General features: G+C 39.6%; 1 protein-coding gene across 9 annotated transcripts in view; it reads right to left on the bottom strand.

Moving 5' to 3' along the window:
* Positions 1-26,710, bottom strand: part of SLC10A7 (solute carrier family 10 member 7) — a 163,888-nt gene extending 137,178 nt beyond the window's left edge. For 8 of the 9 annotated variants that reach the window (XR_006414809.1, XM_044430838.1, XM_044430837.1 and 5 more), the window contains exons 1-4: positions 26,406-26,710; positions 18,828-18,910; positions 16,612-16,748; positions 11,781-11,856 (exon numbers count right to left, since the gene is read on the bottom strand). Coding sequence is in view for 8 of the 9 variants with exons in the window: in XM_044430838.1 (XP_044286773.1) it covers positions 11,781-11,856; positions 16,612-16,748; positions 18,828-18,910; positions 26,406-26,505 (396 nt within the window). In the remaining variant the exon portion in view is untranslated. Of the gene's footprint in view, positions 1-11,780; positions 11,857-16,611; positions 16,749-18,827; positions 18,911-26,405 lie in introns of those variants that run through there. The other variant, XM_044430845.1, reaches the window with a different exon arrangement.
* Positions 26,711-27,228: the final 518 nt, after the last annotated feature.

Here is a 27,228-nt window from a genome sequence, read left to right on the forward strand (position 1 = left end):
TACAAGCGCTAGCCAGCAAAGATCATGCATAGGATTGCACCCTATAAGAGGGAATGTCTTATGGAAGTTCTGATGGAGGCTCATTTTGTAACTTGACTCCATCAAGCACATGTAAATATTTGTGAACGTCAACCCAAAAGACTGCTGATAATAAGAAGCAACAGAAGGAACTGAATTATTCCTGCACATGCACACACAAGGACTGACTTTTTGGAACGTATAAGAGGTTGTGGCAGATGTGGCCTTTAAAAAATCCCACAAAATATAAATTCAGTTTTATAAGGTTTGGAACAACATAACAAGTGATCATCTGTTGAAGCATAAGGATTTCAAGAGTAATGAGCATGTCTTACAAACTTTTGGAATAGATACGTCTGTGCTTGAAAAAAGCACATACTCTAATCAAGGTATAAAAATGTGTTGCCCTGGTAATATTTCTGAGACCAGTGGTCAATATCCAATAGGGGTTTTTTTACACCCTTGCTAATTCTCTTTGGCTCCACTAATTCTGTTCACCTCCTAAATGAGTGGAAATGCTTATTTCTGGAAGAAAGCAGGTCAAAAGAGCTCCTTTATACAAACTCTGCCAAGCAAGTTTCTTCCAGAAACAAGCATATCTACTTATATTGGGTTTTTCCTGCAAGCTCTAAATCACCACTGAACAAGCCATGAGGACCACCTGTGCAGTAGAGTTAGTAGGGCATCGGACAATCACTCTGGGGTTTTAAGCAGCCTGTTATATACTGGCTGTTATTCATGTTTTGAGGTCTGCAGGTGTCACAGTGGTTTAAACCGCTGTGCTGCTGGGCTGGTTGATTGAAAGGTCGCCGGTTCGAATCTGCACATCTGCTCCATCCCAGCTCCTGCCAACCTTGCAGTTCGAAAGCATGCAAATACAAGTAGATAAAAAGGTACCACTTCGGTGGGCAGGTAACAGCGTTCCGTGCACTTCGGTGATTAGTCATGCCGGCCACATGACCACAGGGACTGTCTGCGGACAAACGCTGGCTCCCTCAGCTAGTAAACGGAGATGAGCACCGCTCCCTAGAGTCAGGCATGACTGGACTGAACGTCAAGGGGAAACCTTTACCTTTACCTTTTTATTCATGTTTTAAATTACTTGTTAAAATAAGCATCAGTTTAAGAAATTAGTAAAGTGCTATTTTAATGCTACCAAAAATAATAAATAGCATCATTAGCTTCCTCTTACACCAGAGAATTTGGTATGAATTCATATTGTGCTACTGAGTTATGGAAACCATGGTTTCCCACTACATGAGTACATCCATGTATTCTTCTTGAAGAGCCACAACTCCCCCTACATTCAAACTATGGTGAACAAGCCAAGATCTGAATCCTCAGCCTGATCCTAGTCTGCTTCAACAGAACACAGTTCCACATCTTCAGATGTAATGGATAACTATGCCTTAAGAATGGAATGGAAAGCCTCCAATCTCCCTCTCTGGGTTGTACAAGAGAAGGCTCAAAAGGTGAAAACGTGAGAACAAAGCTCATGCAGGTTTGTTCATCATGGTTTCCCATCATTTCTGAAAAAGCTGTCTGGACAAGGATGGGGAGTATGTGACCCTCCTAATGTTGTTGGATTGTAACTCCCTTCAGCCCTAACAGCCAATGGTATGGGGTGACATGAGTTGTAGTCCCAGCAACATCAAGAGGACCATACAATCCTCAAATCTGGCCTGGAGTATAAAGTCTATACTTGATGAGAAAATAAAGACTTAGCTTGAGATGATGTTCCTCATGTACTAATTCTTCCCTGGCACCTATTTGTTCCACCAATCCTATCCATGGCTCAATTTCAGGCTACAGATCATGCACATGTAATTTGTGCAACCCCATCCCACCCCCCAATTCTAGTTATTCCCTGCGTTATCAGCACTGGTAATTGCAAGCAAGGGTCCAAAATGTGTCATGGAATATAGATTGCAGTGCAACAGTATGAAATCAGCCAAAGATCACTATCAACTTTTCTTCTCCAGCAACTATTTTTGCCTATGTCCTTTAAATAATTTTTTTTGCTCCAGTTATTATGTCTGCTGCAAATAAAGTTAAGTAATGATGAAATCTCATCATAATAAACATCCTCAATGTTCTCAGGTGGAACTCAGGCATCACCAGCAAGGATGGAAGTTTAACATAAGCTGCTCTTTTAGCCATGATCTGCTTATTCTATTTTCCTTTAGTGCTGTTAAGTAAGAGTGAGAGAGCAAGAAAGAAAATGGTGAGGCTGTCAAGTTTGAAAGAGATAAATCAATTATGCCCTTTAAATTACTCCAGAGGGCTTTCCTACTGGGGTTTAAAAATGTCTACTCACTCAAAATTGTCCCTTAAAATTGCTCAACATATAACAGAGGCAATAAATTGCAAATGCAATTTCAAGATGAACACAACCACTCTTCCCCATTTTCCCTCCACACACTTACAAACATATCAGCGCATTAACATTACTTTATATAAAGAGAGGGAAGTGTAGACAACTGGTTCACTAATGAGGCCCATGATAACAAAGGCTGCATATTCCAAAGCCAAAAAGAACAGGTTTCTGACTTGAGCATTCTGCAATATGTACATTCACTTGAACGTGATGAATCAAACCTTTTGGCACATCTTCCGAATACTTATATCTAATGCTAAAACAAAAGCCATTTTTTAATTTCCCAGAAAATTATCTATATATTTAAAATGCTCATAATGTTTTCATCAGGAATGGTATTTGGGGACAGGAAAGAAATGTCATTAAGATTTCTGCTTTGGGAATATTTCTCCACTCAATCTACTTTTGTCTATTCCATCCCCCAAATCCTTAAAATTATATCAAATATGTGAGCAGAAACATTGTGTTTTTGCTACAGCACAACTATTCGCAGCATACAATTAAAAATGAAGTATTCTAACTTCTACTGAAAAGAACTAATATTTTCATTTAGAACTATGATCACACTCTAAAGCTTAACCAACAAAAGGGTTAATTAGGGATACAAATTTTCACAGACTGTTAATAACGGGCATGACACACACTATGTGCCCATAAGTAATTCTCAGGTATCTTTGATCTCAGCCCCAAATGACTACAGTTGCCTACCATACCCTGACCCCTGGGATTTTCTCAGAACCAGACATCTGGCTACTTTGTTGTTGCAGACTAATCCCATCCCACAAGAGTTCAAGAAATGACACCAGGCAAAGAGGCTCCTGGCAAGGGAAAAAACCTGACTGTATTAGCAGATCCTGCAACTGAGTTGGCATATCACAATTGTCTTCCTGTTTCTTACAGGCTGGGGTCAGATGGTCTGCTTATGTTCAGCGGGGCTTTTTGCTAAAGGGAGAAATAGCTTACTGCTTTGAAATCTATCCATCAAAATGTAGAACTGCTCCGTCACATGTCAGGGAAAAAAGGAGAGGTAAACATTTTTCTTTACAAGTATGAAAGATGAAAATAATATCTCTGCGCCTGCAAGTTAACACAGCTACTTTTTCCTCATTTAGTTTGTATCTTAAAAGATTGGACTCTTTCCGTTACCGCCTATTCAACATATGTAGCCTCAAACTGCTTACTACAGTCTTAGAAGAACTATGCCAACTCTTATTTTGCACCTGGTTACCCAAAACAGACATCAAAACACACAAACGCTGCCCGCTCATTTAAATCACAGTATTTTTCATCATGGTATGTGAAAATGACAATTGGGAAAAGCTCACCTATATATTTGGCAATATACATGTGTGCTTACGATATAACATTCAACTGACATATATTCTGTACTTTGATATTTGCACCCAACTACAGAATCCAGATTAATGGGCTCTGTACTTTGGAGGTAGGTCTCCACTTTCACTCATCTCAAATATGAGCTTTGACTACACTGGAGCAACCCTCAAATCACAGCAAAAAATGTTAAGAGGCTGAGAGTGTGTCTATTCGTAGTGAACCAGCTCAGATATGAAGATTGCTATTAAAGATTTGCAAGTCAAAACATTCCAATCCTATTTATTTCTGCCCTTTCCCTGGACACTGGAAACAAAGTGTTCCCCTAACAGTCGCTAGTAGACCAGGATGACACCATCAATCCTTCAGGTCTCCATTTGACTTCTTTAGGGTGCTCACTTCAAACAACCATCATGTGAGAATAAAAGTTCAGTTGGCTTTTGAAAAGAAAATGAAACAGTTGCCTCTCTTTTAATACCATTAGGTGTTGATGCTATTTTCTCAGAGCTGCAATCATTGACTTGTGTTTTACTTGCTGATGCTTTCTGGTGATTTTTATATTAATGTAAAGAGGGACTTCTTTCACCCATATAAATCTGTTTAGGCCTTAAAATACGTCACAGAGGTGCAGCTTGCAGGTCCTCCATTTGAAGATTAGTCTGGTAGACACAAGAAATAGGGCTTTTTCAGTGGTGGCTCTTTATCTAAGGAACTTCTTCCCCTTTGTTTTTGAGTGGGCTTTAAATAAATTTTCTCTCCAAAAAGCCATTTTTATTGAAAAGTTGAGTTGGATCTTTAACATCATTTTTCTCTGCTACTTATATGTTTTTGGACTGATCTGACTGGAAATCGCTTTATGCCACCACTTTATGCCAGTAAAATGCTTTCAAATATTATTTTTAAAAGTTTGTTTATTTGGAATTCTTGTATGCTGCCCCATTCTCATAAGCCTCGGGGCGGCTTCCAACGCATAAATAAATATCTATACAAATACATAAAAAACTGGAAACATCCTGGCATAATTTAAAACCAATAAATAAAATCAGCAATTATTAAAATAACGTTTAAATAAAAAGGTCTTGGCCTGGCACCGAACAACAAATAATGAAGGAGCCTGGCTTATTTTACCAGCATGCCATTTTAGTGTCTTCATGGACCAAATCTTCAGAGCCTAGAACCATCCTGGGATTCCTCTGGAGAATCAGGTCTCAGAAAATAGAAGTCTGATAATGCCTTTCTGTGTCTGTAACTTCTACTGACTCCTGAGTCTCTTCTGAGAATAATGGTTTGGGATGCTAGTCCATGACATCCATGTGCACCTCTACCATTTTTTTTATCTTACACACATGCAGAACAGTAGACCAAGTATTGCCAAGTCAGCAGCCCGTCACTGTTTTGATCTAATTCAAGAGCCAGTACACAAATATGAAAATCATCTACTTCTCTCTCCATATAAATTTTGTTGTCCAGTAGATTAAACTCTATACAGAGATGGCTGGTAGCCATTTCTCTGACTGCAGCACCCACATGGACTATCAATACTCTTTTCACGTAAATGTGTGCAGGCCACCTCCATCCAGCTTGTCCACACTGAGGCTTGATTTGCTATACTGTATGAAAAAGAAATCCCACTGAGAAAAGTCTGAGTGGTTAACCTGTGATCAGATAAGGGCTGTAACCAGGTTAAAGATTTTTAAAATCTGATTAATAATGAGGTTTTCTTCCCACATAGATATAGGCAACTTCAATTAATCCAAAGTTGCATACATTTAAGTGGAAAGAAAATAAAGACTTAAAAGGAAAAAAAGGTATTTCTTTTATTTTTATGCATACATTTTCTAGTAAAGAAGGAATTTAGGAAGAACTCTGCTGTCTTCAAGCATCAATAAAAGGAATACCAACATTGAGTGAAAATATGGCTAAGCATATTTAGCTTATGTTATGCAGCCAAGATTTCAAATACCTACTTCACTAGTGAGACTGCCCTTCTCTAATGTTACAGCAACATAACTTTAAGTCAACTTGGCAAATAATAAAACAGCAGCCTTGAGGTGCAAAACACTCCACCTACTGCAGCAGTTTCCTGGTAGTGGCTGGCCTGTAGCAGTTCTCTCCCTGGCTCCTTTCCATTCACTAGGATAAGTAAGACCTTCCTTGTCTTCTAAGATGTGACTACACACAACTTCTCTCTCACACACAGTCGTTCCACCCATGAACATCAATAAAAATACCAACAAATAGACTTATCATTAAAAAGGGAAAGTTGTAGAGTAATCCTCATCTGCTTATTAGCCAGAAGCAATATGCATGGTAAATGGTACATTTAAAAACTCTTTAAGATCCACCCGGTGCCCCAGTAAAAATGGAAAACATGCAAGAGGCTTCCCTTGCATATAGCAGATCACTGGGCAGGCTGTCAAGGGGCAGCCAGGCTAGAGGCAGAGGGCACACTAAAGCACAACTGAGGTTAGTCGTACAGTGAAGGGAAGCTCAGTGGGGCAGTGTTTGTACAGGCTATTTCAAAAAACATGGTCCAAGCGTTTAAGGAAGACTGATAATGCAATCTTATAGAACTCTCTTTTAAGAAACTCCTACTGGGTTTGGTGGAACAGACTTCTAGGAGACAATATGACATTACAGCCCAGATGATTTTAAAAATGGATCCATTTTGCAGACCAATTCCCCCATCCCATGGCAATTGTTTCCTGAAAGGAGGGGAGGGTTTCATCAGGACAGACATGTTAATTCAATATATAAGCACATCTTGATTAAAATTTACTGACTGACTAGAGAGTTAGGATTCAGAATTTCATATATATCTTATTTTAGAAAATGATATAGAAATTTAAGTTTAGATGATGTACTAATCCTACATAAAATTTATCTATGAAGACTTTTTCTTCTGCATGCCTGGATGTGATAGACAATGGATTTTTATTGACTACCGCACAGAAGCTCATTTCTTACCAGCCAAAAGCTGATAAGTTCAACACATTCTTACTAAGATTCAAATGCCTTACAAATAGCCCTCCAAAACTAGAATGCTTAAGTTCCTTCCCCAAATCTAAAGATTTATAACAAGAGAGCAAAAGCAACCAAGGCCATTTACATTGCCACAGAACTCGGTTAGTTCTAATTTCCATCCGTGTGCAATGAGACTGGGCTCTGAACTCCCTAATACCTCAGGTAGCACAGGTGTTCTCAGCTTGGAGCAGCTGGCACCTGCTAATTAAAAAGACTCAAAAGAACAGTTTCTCCATATTTTTAAAACAAGATCCTTTGCAAGATCTTCATAACTACTGTTAAAATAGCTTGATATATTTTTCTTTCTTTTCCTGAAAATAAATGCTTGGATTTCCAAGACAACAACGTGATTAGAACACTGTAAGAAATAACCTTTTTAAAGGTTAAAATTAAATTGACAATGAAACAGTAAACACAATAATTGACTGAGGAAAGTGTTTGATGGACATCTGTTTTCTCCAAAGGTAAGCTTAGCACACGTAGAGTTAATAGAATAAATAAAACATTGGCTGTGTTGCTCAGAGCCAACCTGTGATCTCCAGGTGTGGAGAGAAGTTTTTTCCTTGCGATGGGCCAAAATTTCTCCAAGTATAGCATTCCTTTCACATGGGCATGCTGTTGGAACAGGCAAAATACCCATGTGTGAATCCAAAAAGTCTTTAGGGATCAACTGGATTAAACCTCCAGCACCAGGCTTAGTGCTACTAATCATTACCGAACACGGAAGAATAGTGTGCATTTATTTCCGTGCTGTTTTATTCCCCAAAATACTTTCTGGATGTTATGCATAGATATTTAGGCCTTTTCACCACATTTTCCAGAAATGTGTCCATATGAAAAGCATGGTATACTTGGAGAGGTTTAGCCTACCACAAGGAAAAACGGATTTTCAAGTTTCGGATTTGAGCAAGGCTACTGCATAATGTGCAGTGTGTAAATGTCCATACTTTTCCATTACTGATGTTGACTACAACAATTAAGTAGTGAACCACTATGGTAAATACAAATCTGTCCAGATTTGGGTATCTGAATTTGAGATCTATATGCTGTGTCTTTAAGATGTCATGGATGTTTTAAATACATGTCTACAACTGGAAAGCATGAATACTACCCCCACACCCACAAACACAAATAGAGGCATACTCAAGGAGCTGAGACTATGTCCTCTACCTGACTGTACACATGATGGCAAATCTGGGTTCTCCACTAAATAATGTGACCCAGCATAACTACAAGATCCTTCTCTGTCCTTGGACCCACCTTACGGAATGTTCTGCCAAAACTTGGTCAGGCACAAACACTGCTGTTGCAGGTAAAACTGAGGGACCTTAAGAAGGTATTTGGTTAAACATTTATGGTTAATTGCTACTTTCACAAACTGTTCTTGTTTATTAACTTTTTAAAAGACTGTTTTACATATTAATGATCATCTGTTTACCACATAGAGTTCCCTTACATGAAAATAGGTGGGATATAAGCTTTTAGCATGAATAAAACAAAATGCATGGGGTTGGATCCAAATTTAAGTGCGTGCAACTGGGTTGGAAGTTGTGAGCTGTCACTGTCTCACAACTGCTCCTTCAGCACTTCCCAAAAGCCATTCACAGGGCCAGAGGACTCTGCTGAATGGGACAGGGTATTTTGCTGGGAATCCCTCAAAACTGTGTAACTGGAGGTATAATAAAAAGTTGCCTTAACGCTATTATTTCAGATAGCTCAATATAATCAGATTTTTCCTATCTTGAAAAGACTTTGATTTTATTCATGAGCAAATTCTTACCAAGACTCTGATCTTTATGAACTCTTATTTTCTATTAAGAATGTAAAAAGGGGCAGGGGAATCAGCCTGCCTTATGTTCCAGTTTTACAAAGAAGAAGGAACTTAAGAATCTGTTATGTCCTCTGTGAACTTGATCTTTTAGCTGTGGTGAAAATTCTCTTAAAGCTATAATTTTCAAGTTAAATGATGAGAGCATTCATTTGCTTTCCAAGCAGACACAAAACCTTTTTCAAATAGACTCACACTGCAGTGACCTTGGTCTATGACTTCGAGTTCACCACATGCAATAATTTACCTTACCCCATGGGACTCACTGGTATGTCTTTTCTGAAAAGGTTTTAGATTTGGAGGCATCACTAGAACTAATAATATAATATTCTCTAAACCAAGTAATATATTGGTGAGTCTTGAATACCAATTGAATCAAAAGAATTTAATATAGATTTAAATGCCTAACACCAGGTCATAAATAAGAGCCACATAGAGGGTTCCTTTAAAGAATTTTTGTAAAGATAGGTCACACACCTTGAGTGTGCGATGACTGTAAATGATCATCATGCTATTTGGTGAATGAAAGGAAGTTGGAGTAGAAACGTGGTATGGAAAAAAGCAATTCTTCATTTGGGATCCTTTCAGTGGGGAAGGGGAACTGAGCTTGAAGGGAAGGGGCCTCAATTTTACTTCTTAACTACTACTTCAGGCCCAAGAGAACAAGCAGTTTCTGTCAGTCTATTAAAGGCCAATTCCAACACGTTTATACTGGTCTGGTGACCTCTACTGCCAAGCTCCTTGATAATACTGTGGGGGTAGAATTAGGAGAGAAGCAGAATATTATTCACACACTGACTTGGTCCACATTTCATAGCAACAATGCCTGGGTTTTTTAACCATAAGTCATGTGCTCCTGCTTTTAATTAACAATGCAAAATGTCCTGTTTCTAGGTTATTTCATGAGGTGCAAACCCATAAACTCTGGATCATTTGTCAGTTAAACAATCCAGAGTTAACCCAAGAACACCAGGGGAAATTGCTGAGTTAAACCTGGGTTGTTTAAACAATAAATAATCCAGAGGTCTACGTTCACATATCATGAAATAACCCATGAAATATTTCTGGATTCTTAATTAAAAGCATAAACAATAAGCATGCAGCTTGTGTGTTCTGCTTGTCTCCGTAATTCCTGGATTAAATAACCCAGGTATTTGTGCTGTAATATGTGAAGCAGGTCAACCAATAATTCTCTATAATGATATGGAGACATCTCCCGTCCTCCCCTCTTGCCCATATTTAGATTTCCAGGGCATTCACACGCAGAGGCAACAATATTCAAACCCATATTTGAGTATAAACTAAAACACATTTGAGAGTTCAAAAAGTTCTGCCTGTTTACTGACACATCAATTGTCTTTAACATTTTACAGTTTATTTTGCATCATTTCTTCTGTACATCCTTTTTGATAGTTCAACAATCTTTGCCAAGATCTGCCCTCAGACAGACTTTCTCCAAATTCTTAAATGTCATTCTATTCTTATGGGACTAAACACACAAGACCAAATAAAATATACCACATCATTGCTTCCACTTCAAACATAATGATCTTTCACAGTTTCTTCTTAGCTTATAAAAACTAAAGCACCCAGAAGCAGTGAATTATGTGCACATATTTCATAATATCTACTATCTGTACAAAATGGCAAGTCATCTTAGCCACTATTTTGGCACATTTGGATATGCTAAAAGAACACGTAGTCAATCCATCTCTTACTTGGGTCTTCCTTTTCTTTGAAGGTAGAAGAAGAAAAGGAAGACCAAACAAGAGATGGATTGACTCCACAAAGGAAGCCACAGCTTTGAATTTAGAACAGCTAGGAAAGGATGTCATGGACAGGATATTTGGAGGGCTTTCATTTATAGGGCTGCCATTAAGTCAGAGACAACTTGACAGCCCAAAATAGCAACAGCAAACAAAAAAATAACACTTGCCATGGAATATTGCTTTGGTATATTATATTCATGTCATATAATAGGACTACATTCAAATGTATTTGGGTATGATTTGTCACATACAGTGCGAACCCAGAGATATTGCTGGACATGTCAGAATCTTTTAAGATGTTCACTTACCAACTAGCCCCAAACAAGGATTTTACACTTAGCCCGGGGAAGAATTCGAAAAAGCCTGTCTGCTGGTTTGTTGCAGTTCAGTTGACCCAAATTGCCTTAGATTTTGGAAGGTGTAGAGCTACTTTCCTCTTACTGCTCCTCTTGGTACCAATCTAGCGACTGTAGAATGCTAACTATACAAATGGGAGAACACCATTTTGCTGCCAGGAAAGGGTAGAGAAGCCTTTTTCCTGATTCTAGGCATATGTACACAACAGACAATGACAGCTCTGCAATAATGCTTCAATGTCTCTGAAATGTTATTCTCTGTAAATAGCCACAGGAGGCTTTCAAAAGATTTCATATAAAAAAGAGAGAGAAAATTGAGCAAAATACATGAAAGGAAGGAAAACACTGTTCTCCCACATGCCTGTACCCACTCTTCACTAGAGCAGAACAGGTGCTATTTGGGGTGAAATTCTGGCTTTCAGAGTAGTCAGTGTATCCAGATTATTGTGAATTCATGCATCTTCTTTTATAATAGCAGAACCTTCCCAGAGCAGACTGGCCTTATTCATCCTGAGCTTGTGCCTAGAATGCTTCTTGTTGTAAGTTGTTAATCACTAATTGTTTTTACATTATACATCTATCTCAGTTCTATTACACTATTCTGTGTGTAAACTAGATAGAAGTTTTATTATATTATGCAGTATATAACTATTATAAATATAAATAAGACAACAGTAACAATTAAGAAATGAAGATTACAAGTATTTGTTACCTACTTCTATGAAATTTAGTGAAAATAGTTTTCACAGTGTCTATGTCTAAGTGTCTATGTCCCCAATTTGAAGGAAAGTTGGATCTATTTTTATTGCAGTTAAACATCTACTATATGAATGTATTGTTGATGTATTTTCTCCATTAAAGTAAGCAGTTTTCAGTTTAACTCAAATAAAATTTGGTATTTAAGATATTTATACTTGTAGATGAAATATAAAATACACCAAGTTTCATGCTTCTACCTTGTCTGAACAATGGTTAGAATTAAATTCATGATGATCACCGTTAATTCATATTCTTTCACATCTTGCTCTCTGCACAAAAGCATTTTTTGAAAGAAAGCCTAAAAAAGTTAAACTCACCTCATTCCCACCAACAGCTTTGGTTAAAATCACTGCTGAAGATACAGGAGGTGGCATACAGCCTACCGTCTGCAAACTAAGGGAAAGGGGGAGAAAACATAAATTCTAATGTAATATTCATTCTATTCAATTACCAAACAATCCACAGAGGAGAATGAAAACAATCACACACTAATTCATAAGCCATGAATGCAAAAGTTCTTTATTTAATGACCAGAATACAGAATGCAGGGAAGATTTCTGAACTCTCTCACACAGATATTTCTCTGATCTCAGTCAAGTCTGAGTTATTTCCACATTGTTTTATACATCCATGCATGCACAGATCGCTGATTTAGAAATCCTTGTGCATTACCCAAGGTACTGCGTGTTGGTCTTAACAGAGCAGGGCTTCTACATTCATTGGTGAGACAAACTGTGCACATCCAAAAGAATTTCTATGCCTACACCCTCAGTTAAAGCAAATAAAGACTTTTGAATTGCACTGAAGAAAAGGTTTTGGATCAGGATAACTGAGCATGGGCCAATTCTGTATCTGCATAAATAACCAAGTATCTTCATAAAAATGACCACATAATCCTCTAATACAGGCATCTCCAACCTGGCACAGTCCAGATGTATTGAATTTCAACTCCTGTAATTCCCAGCCAGTATGGCGGTTGGCCATGCTAACTGGAAATTATTAGGGTTGCACTTCAACTCATCTGGCAGGTGTCAAGTTGGAGATCAGTTTGCCCTAATAAATCACTTTGCAACAGCATACACGCTTAACAATAATCTAGATGTGTTACTTATTTCTTTCCAGATGTATGCAGATGCATGAGCAGCTCACAGAAGTAATGCAATGCAAAACAATGAATTGGAGAAGCAGCTCTCTGTGTTATAATCTGGCTAGTTTTCTTCAGTAAATGAAGTCTTATCCTAGTAGCCGTATGGCTCAAGGCCTAAACTACGATTTCCTAAACACTTCAATTGTTCAAGCTTCATTCATGTTAATGGGATGTGTGGCAATGGATTGCTTTGAGAGATGACCAATCAGTCTATTAAATTCAGAAAAGGTTTCAAGATCCCTCCTCAGTTATGGAAAATAACCCATAGAATGGTGGCTGTACAACACTTGCCCTAATCAGTTTTGGCTTGGAACATTCCTAGATGAACAGAGGCTGTCCTTTTGCTTCCTTGGTATATTCAGCAACTTGAATGTCTAGGAAGCTTACAGGATTTTTTTTTTAAATTAAGCCTCTGCTTATAGTCAATGGAACATGACTCTAAAGAGATCCAGGTACACATGTAGCTGGCTCAAGGTGCTTGGCCCATTAAGTCCAGTATTGCTAACATTGACAAAACTCTCCCAAACTTTGAGGCAGGACTCTTTCTTGGTCCTATCTGGAAATGCTGAAGATTGCACCGAGGATCAAGCAGGTGCTACACTACAGAGCTATGGCCACTCCTCACAGAAAACAGATATTAAAACTGAAGCCCAGCTCTGTACAGTGGTACCTTGGCTCATGAACTTAATCCCTTCTACGACTCGGACTGTGACCCAAATTGGTTGTGACCCAAGTCAAATTTCCCCATAAGATTCAATGTAAATAAGGTTAATCCATTCTGGCCCCTCCGAGTGTGGCTGTGAGCCAATTTTTGGTCATAAGCCAAGTCAAATTTCCCCGTAAGGTTCAATGTAAATAAGATTAATCCATTCTGTAACTATTTTTTTTAATCAGAAAAATTTGAATCAAAGTGACAAAGAACAAAAAAATAACAAAGTACTGTACAGTACAGTGGAGAACACTAACCTAGGTGGTGGGGAGGTTATTGTTTTGAGGGAGAGTAGTCCCCCTCCTTAAGGACATTGGAAGATCTCCTTCAGGGGTTTCCTCTCTTCTTTGTCTCTTAGCTGCAGGGTCAATTTTGGTGAAAAATCTGTCTATAGTCACTTGTTTTTTCCTGCGCTGCATAACCCTCCAGAAATGAGAGACCATGTTATCGTTCATAAGATTCAACACTCTGTAACAGAGTTATGTTGGGGTGGTGCTACTCAAAGAAATCCTGGCACTCATTCCATTTTTTCATAGTGGACTGTATCACATCACTGCTAACCTCCTCCCTGTCTTCCTCTTCCTCAGTGGAATCCTCCTCAGCAAGTGCCTTCTGCTGCTCACTCTGGAGTTCAGCAAGTTCTTTTGTCGTCAGCTCCTCTATGTCTTCCCTGCATGAATGCAACTCCGATCGTGGCCATCTCCCCACTTGGGGTGGCGGTGGCGAGATGGCTGCGATAGTGCTGGTTGGGGGGGTAGATGGCCGAGATTGCACCCATCTTTCCTGAAGTAGCGCACCCACGATCATGCACGTCTTCCCTGCACAAACGCAACTGCGATTGTGGCCATCTCCCCACTTGGGGGGGGGGGGGGCGCAGTGGAGATGGCCACGATCCTGGTTGCCACCCAATGCAGAATTCGTGACCCAAGTCAAAATTTTCATGAAATTTATGTCCATGACCTAATTTGGTTGTGAACCAAGGCATTCGTGAGCTGAGGCACCACTGCACTTAAACGAAGGTCCTATTTCCACAAGATCTTTTAGTTAACGTGCTAAAATCTCTTCTGGCCCACCAATTTCCAGTTTTCAGTGACTGCTACAAATTTGACCTATCATGTCTGCAAGGATCCTCAGCCCCCACACTCACAAATAAGGAAAGATTGTACTCACTGTTACCCACTGACTGTACTATAAATGAGAGAATGCAGGAATGTTAGCTCCTTAAGGCTACACAGAACACAAAGATTCCTCAGAATATATGCATTGTTCCTTTAAAAAAGTAAGACAAATGTTGGTGAGCTGAGACAGGATGAGTCTTGGAAGGGCCTTCATCAAAGGCAAATGCTGAGGGGAAAACACAGAGCAGCTTTTCAGATAGCTCAGGAACTTCCTTCCTCTACATTCTGGGTGGTTGTCAGCCTTCTAAATTTGCATGGAGAGCCTCTACAAAGGCTCAGAAAGCCTTTCTCCATAGTGAAAACACATGAAGAAGAGATGGATCTACCACGCTCTCCATCCTCATGCTTGTATCCTGCTTAGATTAAAAAATGCCTGACTTGGGCTACAACCATAGAGGTGTTAACATAATTTGTGAAGCTTCCCCAGAAAGCTCATTTCATCTCCATAACCTGCTTCCAGTACTTGGGCTCAAATCTGGGAATAGCAGAGCATTTCTGAATGCACATTCCATACACATGGGATTATAGGACAGAGGTCTACTTCGCTGAGACAGTTATGAACAGTCTTATGTGCTTGCAGCTCTCGGTTTAGGTATTCATTACCATGCAAAGGGCCAAACTAAATGTTAGTCTAAACATGGAGAACCATGGATGATAATTTTCTTTGTTTATAAGCACATGCAGAATCGATTCAGTTCAAGACCATGGTGCTCTTGAAGAGGGGTGCTGTTCCCCCATTTTTGTCCCCTAATTCCACGCTTCTCCCATGGAAAGATGAAAAAAGGGGGTGGAGCTTCCACTGAAGTCAGTGGAAAACGTTTATGCTCCTGCATGGTGGAATCACAAGATGAAAGTGGATGGGATAAGGTTTAAACTAACTTTTTTGGAGTGCTGTGTGTGCTTGTGTAAGGATCACTGGCATGGCTGTTTTGGTATATTATCTCCTTGCTTTGTACGCTATTTTAAATAGCTTACTAGAATCTATCACTTTATTCCTAGATAATGACCTTGTACACTGTGTATGTGCATGTGCCTCACTCCTGTAGATCTTATACACAACCATCATTCATATTTGCACTCCAATTCTAAAACCAAGTATATGGAACACAACTGTGTTCAAATGAATAGATGTTTTACCCAGTCAGGGATATTTTCTCTTCAGCAATTCCCAGACTGAAGTCACTATATAGATCTTTATCTTAAAAAATATGGTACTATAACTGGCTATGAGAGCTATTGTAAAGAAGAATCCGTACCCATCAAGATATCCACACCTTTCTTTTGAACATGCACGTGACCTTTGAGGCAATATTGACTTGTACATGGGCAGGATCTTGAAGTACATGAAAAGGTGAAGCACACCCTATTTGTACTTCCTGTTTACTTTCCTGGCTTGTAAAAAGTTGCTAGGGTAGGACTACAAGTAGACAAACATACTAAATAAATAGGAGAACAGATCTACCCTTAGAGACAATCTAAATACTAGAATAGAATACTATTATAACATATTTTATTTTAAAAAATAGTATAACACACAGCAATGACCCTTGACATTGTTTTCCTGATGTTAACCTCTGTACCTACACTATAATTTCCTGTAGCTCTTGATCAATGGAAACATATCCATACAATTAGGAACAAGGACAAGGAGCAAGGAACTTTCCTTGGCTCAGAAAGCACAAGAGTGAAAAACAACTTAAGGTATTGAGAAGCAACTATTTAGCATACTGTATAGAAAGATGCTAATGCATATGTATTCATACATTTAAGTTTCTATTCTGTCACATTTCTTCCTTCCATATTCCTTGAAAGCTAGTGTGGTAAATTCAATACAGGAGGCTTGTCAAAAGAGGCATGATCTGTTGAGTAAGTCCCTAAATACAACTTTAGCTGCCAAGTCTTTGGATACATGAGACCAAGATTGTGAAAGAATAATATTTAGCATATGGTTTTTTTCCAACAGCAAGTGTCAAAACATTCACCTACAGAAAAAATCATTTAATGACTTAAAAAAAGCCCTCCCTCACCCCCCCGTCAAAAAACCTAATGCCATTGAAAGCATATTATTGCTAAAGCAGCCATAAATATTTCACCCTTTAGATGTTAAAACATACCCTTTTAAAAGCCATTCATTTATAGGTGTGATAGATAACAGCTGAAGAAATAGCCATATTGCTGTTGGGAAGAATACAAGTGTGAAGATCTGGACAAAAAGATGCAATTTCACATGCATCAAAGCACTTGTCAGCTCCTACAAAAGAAAGAGAGAAAAAGAGGTTGCAGTTTTAACAGCTGAAGTCAGCTCTGTTTTGTATTGTTTAAGCTGGTATAATCATCGCACACCAAGTGCACATTGTTTCAAAAAGCCAGTGCTCCAAATAAGTAAGTAACATTATTTTGATTTGTGCAAATTTAAAATAGCCAGCTGCCTACTATCATAAAGTAAACTAGCAATAAAATACAGACTTAAGTTGTATGGCATTCAAGGCTGTATTAATTATTAATTTATGGTTGAATAATATTATTTCTAACTTTATGTACTAGACTCACTTCAGATTAGTTCAACAAAAAAACAAGAAGAAGCATGATGTCGTAGTAAATGGATTTTTGAAGTGATTGGCCGTACTATAAAATACCAACAACTTTTAAAAATGATGACACAAGTCCACTACCCTCAAATATACATCAGAACTGACTTTACTTTATGCATGTATACAGCTGTTTCCCAGAAGCCACCCAGAGCTCTGTAACATAGTTTTGTGCACAATTAACTACCTAAGTACTACAGAATATGAATTCTCTGCCTCAGATTACGTTGATATAAATAAGAAACTAGGAATAAACTTAGACAAACCTTAAGGTAACTGCTTAATGAACTTAACACCATTTAAAAATCTAATTTTAATATTTAAGAGCTCTTCTCTCTCTCTCTCTCTCTCTCTCTCTCACACACACACACACACACACACACACACACATACACACACACCAAGGCACATGCTACAGTACATAACTAAGGGGAAAGCAAGTAAATTTACCAGCAATGAAATTCTCTCTAAAGCAGCCTATCTATAAGGACTGGTTGACCTATGTAGGTCCAGGGACAACTAGTTAACCACACGTGGAACCACCTGACCTGTCTGAACACGGAGGATCAACAACTCTGAAACAGAGCACTGTAATACCAAAATTAGAGCCACATAGACATGATTTTCCTGAAACATACTGCTATTTGAATCAATGCAATGACATACGCCCATTTCAGTATTTCAGGGGCATTCTCTTAAAATACTCCTAAATTTTTTTGCATCAATTTGCACTGGTTTTAATTTACAAATTTAAGTTTTATTTTTGTTGATGATATGTAATTTTATTGTTTGTATTTAATTGTGTTATTTATATTAACTATTGGCGATTATAGTGTAATAGCTGCCCACAAAGAGTGATGCTAATAAGTGGCCTTTAAACAAATTCACTAAACAGACATAATAATAAACAAAATAACTCAGGAAGAATCATTCCATTTTAATTTAAACCAGAATGTAATATTATGTCTGCAATGCAATGTATGTTCAGAAAAAAGCTCTACAACTCCCAGCTTTCCCCAGTCAGCAGGGGAGGCTGCTGACTCCTATGGCAGTGGGGATCCTTCTCCACTGCAGCTTTTAATCTCAGTTTTATAGTAAATAACTGTGATTGCAAACCTATCTTGCAGATTGAGTTCAGCACCATGGACAGCTCATATAAACCTCAGGAAAAAGCAGCAATGGAGAAAGAGCTCCACTGACACTGGAATCACCAGCCTCCCCTGCCAGCCAGGCATGGTGGTAGGACAATCCTGGGAGCCGAAGGATTTTTTTTCTGTCTAAACATGCACAGAACTGTGTGCTCAATGCACTGGCAGCAATAAAGAACCTTGTAGGAGCTAAGAATGCAGCCCATGGTATTATTTGAACCATTCTCTGTGAAAAAAGACATATTTGCTCTTCTGAAAATGTAAAATGGGTATTGCTTGTACTGTGAAATGGCTCCTGTCATTGCAAGCATCTTAATACCAGAAAAGTTAGCAACCTGATCCTTGGCTGTAGCTCAGTGGCTGAACACACTTTGCATGCAAAAGGTCCCCACATTTAATCCACAGCATCTCCAGCAAGGGCAAGAAAAAAGTTTGCCTGAAACCCAGGGAGTTGCTGCCAGTCAGTGTCAGGAATACTTGGCTAGACAGTTCCATGGTCTGACTCAAAATAAGGCAGCTTACTATGCTCCACCTTCATTCAGATAAAAAGAAGTCGACAAGAAATGATAAAGAGGAACCTTAAATTTGCAGTACCTCTGTTTTCAGCGATAGCCCACTGTTGAAGAATATAGCTGAAACAGCAATATAGGTGATGGTGATTTCTGGTTTCAGTGGTCCTTAAACACAAACACATACAAAGGTAAACTCAGACAGCTTATCAATATCAGATATGTTTCCATGTTAAGACTTGAAAGCCCTAATCTTCCCCCTCCACACACACACGGCTCCCGCTGAAGGCTATAATAGATAAAAATATGCAAGCTTAATGGCTCCCTCCCATTCCATAGCCAAGAGAGGAAAAGTCAAAATAACAAGCAGCCCAACTGTACCAGAGTGGAACTAGCGGATCTGGAATCTGTATAGGAATAGCAGGGAGATTATTCATTCAGATGTACAGATACATAATATTTTCATCCCACGATCCTGGTCCAGCTATGGCACCTCACTTCAGAGTCCAGAAATGATGAAATATGGTTGGAGAATATAAACAAATGAAGGAAAGCTCACACACCACCTTTCTATGGCCTATTGGGTCACTCATGAGCTTCCAAAGTTACCTGGGTAACCAGTGCATTCATTCCTCTCCCTAGGTTGAGAATGGATTTATGCCATGTCTTTTCTATAAAACTGACTTGGATTTTATAAAGTTCTTCTCCCCCACTATTGTAGATTCTGTCCGTATGTACATATGTTCCAGCCCTGCCTTCCTGGAAACAAAGCTGCTTCATTAAGGCAGTCTTATTCTCACTGCAAAAGTAGCCCTTATGTACAGAAAGATTAAAGGAAGCAGGTCCAAGGCAATTATCTCTGGTGTTCTTCCTAACTAGCTAAAGGCCATCAGATTTTGGCATGGCTCCAAGAAAACTATCCTGGCATTTGGACACAGGGAAAGTTTTCTACATTACCTGTTGAACCCTAATAACCTCCTCAACATTCTTCCAATGGAGCCCATACAATACATATTCATAAATAGACACAGAGGAGAAACAGAGACAAAATAGAAGGGATCAGATTAAGAAAATTACAAACTCAAGAACAAAAACAGACTCATGATCTAAAGAACAAAATCAAGGCCATAGATCTATTATTAACTCTTAATCACTACAATTTAGTTTCTATGCAGTTCTAATCTATATTTACAGAAGACAGGGGCTTAAATCTGTACAAGAAGTTTAAAGCCAGCTCCTATTGATTTTAACCTCTGCAGTGTAATCCTACAAGTCCAGATATAGCCAATAATGCAATACCCAATTTACACATAATAAACGAGGACAGAGAATCTTGCTGCAAACTGATGGTGGTAAAATGCCTTAGCTGTTGTGCTCTCTTTCATTAAAGAAAGGATGTATGGAGGACAGGCAGACCTGCAAGTTACAGGCAGTGATGTGAACTAAGATAGAAGTGGGAAAAGGGAGAAGTAGAACGGGGCTCTCCCACATGTTGATAACTTTCAAGGCAATTTTGGCTCACATGGGAGCCTGCAAGTATTCACATCAAGCAAGCACTAGGTTCATCCATGGAATCATTTATCAGAATGCCATACATACTGCCCAATAGGTACTCCTGAAATAACATTACAGCCAGCACTTCACAATGCAATGGCTCTGTTAACAGGAAAGAATTGTATTATCTCAACAACCACACTGGAAAATAAAAGCTCTAAAAAGGCCTTGCGCCTCCTTGAGAGATGATGTCTCAGTTCACACAATAAATCAGCAAGAAATGTGCATTTCTTGCACTAACTATCAGAAATGTTCTGGCACACAAGCTCCTGATTGCTTTTCATTTCTGGCTAGTACTCTGAACTCTTTCAGTATAAAGTATATGTATGGAGCTGTTCCCTCAGGTACCTCCCTTAGCTAGTTTTAGGAGGCTTTCTGTTGTCATTCCTTCCAGAATGATGGCACTGAACTAGGAAGTAATGCATGAAAAGTGAACAAGAGTGAATTACAGTAACTAAGCAATCCATGCTATTTCTCTTGGTCTGTGTGGAGTAGAAGCAACCGGCTCAATTGTGCTATTGTGACAGTAAATGTGTGGGCTGCAAGTGACTAGTTCTTCTTCTGTGCACCAAAGACTCACCAAATCTGAGAGCATCCTTAGGAGTGCAAGAGCAATCCTATGTTTTCATGATCAAGAATCCCAAGGACTGTACGATAACTCCAAAAACTTTCAGGAAGCAGCACTTCAACCTCAGAAATGTGAATTGGAAATGGAACCCCTCCCCACAACTGGCAGAAAAGAACTGCTCCAGCTGCTTCTCCAAGGTTGGAAAAGTGACTTTAGAGGAAGAAATGAGGCATTCTGAGGGTTGGAGAGGGAAAGATACCAGAGAAACTGGGATGTCAGTTATCCTGAACTTCTCCCATCCTTCTTCCCTCCCCCATCCCCAAAATGCCCTCTCTAGACAAGCTGAAAAGCCTATCTAGTGAAAATACAGGAGATTGGAGAATGAGGTGAAAACGACCTCTGCCACTCCTCCCACTATCAGTTTCAGCCACCAAGTTCAGTGGCATCCAGGCACTGAGATTATATTAATCAGTTATATAAATCAATTAAAATCTTTTTATCATCTAAAAAGATGCCCAATTAATTGATTAGCAGAGTTTTTAAAATGCCGGTTGGCAGAAATGTGTACTTTATCAATCTGTTCCAGAATTAAATATACTTCAGGATAGCCATAAAAATAAAACATTTGGGGAATGGTATTATGCACAATGCCATTTACAAATAAATCATACCTTTACTGAGCATATTTATTTTGCAGTAAAACAATATACCTGTAATATTGTTAATCAGGATACACAACAATGTAAAGTACACAGCTGCTTTGGAAACAAATAGTTTCCAGTTTTTAAAACAGAGTGTGCCATTCACAACATCACATGATATAGATGTTTCAGAAGGTAGCACATGACATCCAGGCATCAGTTAACAGCTACCACAATTCAGTTATATGAGTTGGACAAAGAAAACAGCTACATGTAGTGCACAGTTAGTGTAATTTTCTTTCATTGCACTGACCAGAGTAATGATACCCTCCTGCTCTCTTTTGGGGTCAGCAGTGGGAGGCCTGACCGGTTCACAGGCTACTTCTTAAAAAGGCAGTGTCTGCTGTATTTCCGGAAAAAAGTCTCAGCCATCATCTGATCTTACATTTAGAAATGCATGCGGAGAAAGGGAAGGGCTGTAACTCAGTGGCAGAACAGATGCTTTGCACATGGAGGGCTCCATGTTCAATCCCTAATAACTCCATGTAGGAAAAACTCCTGCCTGAAAACCTGGAAAACTGCAGCCAGCCAGTCTGTCACTGACACGGGAATTATCTCCAGCTTTGTTGTCCAACACTGCTGTATCTGTACATGCTGAAGAATTAGAGCACAATACTATAAAAGACTACTCAGAAATAAGCTCTACTGAACTTGACGGGACTTACTTCCAGTTAAGTAGATACAAGATTGCAGCCTCAAACCAGCTTGATTGAGAATTGTCACTAACCCTGGCCACCTGCAGAGGTGTGAGTTGCTTACAAAAATTTGCAGATGCAATTGGGGCCAAAATAATCCCAAAAGGAGTATTAGTAAATATTGTTCATCATGTTCTGAAAATGTTCACTAAGTTCTAGCTGCTGCTTCTCCTTTTTTAAATCAGAGTTTTGAAGGAGTTGTGTATTCTGTCAGGTACTTCAACATCTAACACTGTTCATAGCATTATTAGGGAAAGTGGGCATTTTGTATTTTTACCCTTTCTGTTGCTTCCTCATAAGAAATGGAAATAGGGTCTTGTTTAACCTTCTAGAAACCTACAGAATAACTAAGAGCACAGTAATACCAATGTATCTGTTTAAACAGGCTCATAATTGTACTCTAAATAATTGAACAGCATATTGTGAGGTCACTTGGATCTCACAAATGCTATGCACATGCTTTTTCAGTTCTCAGACCAAAAGGAAAAGTATTGCCCCTGTGCTAAAAGTTGAAATATGGAAATCAGTGGAACTTAAGATAGTCATGACTAACTTAAATCCCATTGATTTCTATAGGTTTACTCTAAATATGACCAAGTCTGGATTCAAGCCATTGGTTTTTTGCCAATTTAAGAGGAGGATGGTGAGAGAGATTAAAAGATATCAATTTTTCATTATAATTGAAGAATACCTGGAACATGCAGCTGCGGAAAACTGACTGCCCAAACTTTATTCATTTTATTCCAGCACTGTTTGGGGACACTTGGACCTAGTGACAAACAGTTTAATGCTAAATATCTATAAAAATAAGATGGTAAACTCAGAAGAGCTATCCCATTGCTCTAAGAGACAATGCTTATTCTAAGAAGTTGCGTATTATAACACTAATCTAGTAAATATAGTTTTGCATCTGAGCCATGCTTTTGCTCATATGCCAATTTAATCAAATAATCAGTTAGCTAAAACCCATCCAATCAGCTAAAACTCAATTAATCAACTTTTTGTTAGTTTGTTAACACGAACTTAAGCTTTTGTAATCCTAACTTTTTTGTGGATTTTTTCAACAATAAATTTCATCCTCAGTGTTAAGCAAAAGACGCTCACATTTCAGCATAGTTATAGATGGACAAATGAGAAGTGTCTGTTCTCTAACAACATCAACATCCTGCTTCAATAAAATCAGGGCAAGCATATGAAGGAAAAAAGAACTAAGGCAGCCCACAATGTGCAGTTGTAGCTGTACTCCAAAGCTTTTCCTACTGCCATCTACCAAGAACTAATGTTTTCTCAGTGATGCAAGGCACTTCTCTATTACCAAAAACATCACGACAATCTAAAGCAATTGTTACTTGCCATGTAACACACTAGCAGCTAGTGGCTAGCCTTAAGTTAAAGTTCTGTCCCATGACAAGCTAAATGTTCAGTATTGCAGGGCGGACAATGGATTTTCAAATGTTTGGACTTCATTTCCCAGAAGCCCCTTCTAGTATGGTCAATAGAAAAGAATGCTGGGAATGAAACCTAAAACATCTGGGTATCTACTTTATTCCCACCACTGGGTTATGGTATTTATCAAAATGGGGAAACTTTTAAAGGTGTAGACCTGAAGTTTTAAATGCCTAACTTCTCCCTATGTTCAATGTATTGTAGTGAGAAATTGTCTGACACAAAAATAGATGGGAAAGCATGCTCTAAACTCACATGCAGACCTAAGGAAAAGGTGGTTTCTGAGGCATCTGTGCTGTGTAGTAGACAATAGGTGATTAAATAGCAAACTCTGACATGAGTAAACAGCAGGTGTTGTCAAACTTCTAAAAGAGAGCAAGCACTTTTAAAGTGGCTACTGGATGGTTGTCAAGATTACAAGTGTCCAAAGACATCTGATCCAATAACCAGAGCCAGGACTAAGCAAACATACTTCATCAGAGTAAAGTAAAAAGCCAGGCATAAATTTTCATGATAATCCAAAATATCATTGGCAGCACATTTCTTTCTTTGAAGCCATTTCTCAGAAAGAACAGTTCTTCCATCTCTTGTATCTACTATCACTAAAACTGACTAGCAGAGCCTATTCTAAAAGTATAACTAAGTCTGCAGTGCTAAGCATACTTACAAGGAAGTAATTCTCATAGAACCCAGTAGGAATTTCCCTCAGTAACAATGCTTGGTTACACTGACAGGAAATCATACAAATAGTGCAAAAGCTCCATCATTCAGTTTAAAGTTAGCAAGGTGTTCTACATATATCCATCCTTAAGGATATAATAAGGTAACATTCAAGTCAGCGAGCTCTTCAGAATTTTATATATATATATATATATATATAGAGAGAGAGAGAGAGAGAGAGAGAGAGAGAGAGAGAGAGCGCGCGCGCGCGCGCACGCGAGCACGTGCGAGCGCACTCATGTAGAGGTTGTTTTGATTAAATTCTATACAATGTTATCATCTAGTCTTAAAAAGACATTTATCAGAGTGTGCCATGAGATAAGAGACATTCTCTAGTCTGTCAGAAACTGGTCAAATTGGATGTATGGAAAGAAAAAACTAACTGTTGAACATAGAAGTTCGGCAAGTTAGAATTCATGAAACTTTAGCAAAAAGAAAAAAGAGCCATTTAACATTGTTTTCAAAGCCTTTTTGTTTCCTACTAGTCTCAAAATATGAGATCCTATACCTGTGAGAAAGTTACAAGGCCTTACTTCCAAGTTCACATACACGGGATCAACCTACACATAAATGAGAGATTTGGCATTCTCTACATGAAGATGCTTCTGTTCATTTTCAACTCAATGGTTAGCACTATGTCTTGCTGCTTAACCAGTAACAGCCAATTTATTATTTTAAGCTATAGCACAGGTCAGTTAGTATAAACTGTTTATGTATGAAAAACACAGCTTTTCTTTGTGTGTGCAATAAAGATACACTGAAGATCATCTGCTACTGATTTTATGCACCAATTGTGTGTGTATTTCCAAGTTTTTATAACTACTAAAATAAATAAGGTTTTGGCAATATGTGAAGAAGTGAGCTTGTGTGAAAAAAGACAAACAGCAATAAAGTCTGCTCTTCCCTCAAATATGAAGAAAACAAGACTAACACAACTGCTCTCTATGCTTGCTCACACACTCGGGGAATGCATATACATAATTCATGCATTCCAAGCAGTTCTCTCTAGAAGAGAAGAAGTAATTATCTCAGATTAAACACATGTAATTTCCCAGGTGAAATGGCTATTTTATCTGGATGTAACTTAACACACTCCCAGTTAACAACGTATTTGTTTAAATTCCATTTTAGATGGAATTTGTGGGGGGAAACCTCCTCCAAATATATCAATTATTACTGGGAGAATTAATGAGGCAGCAGAAAACACATATTTCAGAAGATGAATAAATACAAGACTTATTAACTGGAAACACATTTTCCAGTTTAAGAATGACTCCACCCCATTACTTTACTAGACTGCCATTAGAGTCAGAATTTCAGTATTCACACTTGTGGTTCCCCTTCACTATGAAATTTAGTAGCGATGTTGCGGGAGACATTCGCCTTTCTTGCAACAATGCGGTGCGTACGTTTGCGGATGCCTTAAAAGCGACTATTTTTCTCCTTCGATTTTGGTTGCAGCGGTGAACAGACCTCCTCTTGGCCCTGCCTTGCTGCTGCTCAGCTGTACCACGCGGGAGCTGGGTCGTCCCTCTCGCTGAGCGTGCAACGTGTCAACCTCACTCCGCTCAGGAGTTTGGAGTCTCGGGAAGCTGCGGCCGCTATCGCCAACCTCAGCATGGCTGCGCTGATTCAAGGAAAGGAGAATCGTGGTCTAGCAATCCTAAGCAACGAGCAGTTGCTTTGGAAGCGGGATTTCTGCACCGCCGCTGCTACCTTATTGAGGCGAGGGGGTGGGGAGAGTCACCGTGTTGTTTGGCAATAAACGGAGCCTAGCACCGAGCCCTCGCTTGTTGAATGCCCAAGCTATTTTTGCAAGACCAGACCTCGGCTCCGACTATTAAAAGCCTCCCCGTTTCCTCTTTGTTTGCAAACAAGCGAGTTAAGCATGTGGGAAAGAGGAGTGCAAGGCGGGCATGCCTGTTCGGGAGAGGGCATGTGCCCTCCCGCTTCCAGGCGAGGCTCCTGGACAAACTTACCCCCTTTCACCCCAAAGGCCGGCTCCAGCTTGGCCACCGTGATCACCAGGACTATTCCCAGAATGAACCAGTCCTTCCTCAGTCTGTCCAACATGCCCATGGTGGCGGCGGCGTGCCCAGGAGACTTCCGCGGCCGCGAGCAGCTAGAGAGAGTGGGGTGGGAGAGATAGGAAGGGGAGTTGGTCAAGATTTCCTTTTGGCCCCTCCTGGAGACTGGCTTTGCAACGTGCCGGCAGCCGCAGCAGGGCGAGTTACTCGCTGCTCCCGCCGCCGCTGGTCGTAGGAATAGTATCCAGTGACAGGAAAAGTCGCCCTGAAAGCCGCCATCACTACCACGCGTCTGCTAATAGACTCGCACACACTCTCGCTTACGACAGGGAAAGCGACAACATGGTGTATGGTGGGCTGGGGCAGGGGGGAGAAAACGGACGCGGACCAGCACGGCCCCCAGCACACACACCGCTCCCGCCCAAGTCCTTTCTTCTCTGCGCCGCTGCAAAACGCCAGCAGGTCTAAGGAGCAGCCGCGCTACGAAGGATTCCAGGCGCTTTGGGGGAATCTTCCACCGTCCACGCCAGGCAGGGTGCAGCCTAGGAGCCGCAGCATCGCAAGCCCGCAGGAAGCCTCATGCTGGATCAGCCCCATCAGCCCACCTAGCCCAGCGTTCCTGTTTCCCACATAGAGGCCAACGAGATGCCTCTGGGAAGGGGGCTCATAAGGAGAACGTCCAGCCGCCTCCTCTCCCCCAGCGACCGTGCTACGCAGGGAGCCTGAATATGCAGACAGAGCGAGGCCCCGTGGCAGTGGCGGAGAAAAGGAAAAG

The sequence above is a fragment of the Varanus komodoensis genome, unplaced genomic scaffold (assembly GCF_004798865.1).
Source record: "Varanus komodoensis strain SLA01 unplaced genomic scaffold, ASM479886v1 scaffold21, whole genome shotgun sequence".
Lineage (NCBI taxonomy): Eukaryota > Metazoa > Chordata > Lepidosauria > Squamata > Varanidae > Varanus > Varanus komodoensis.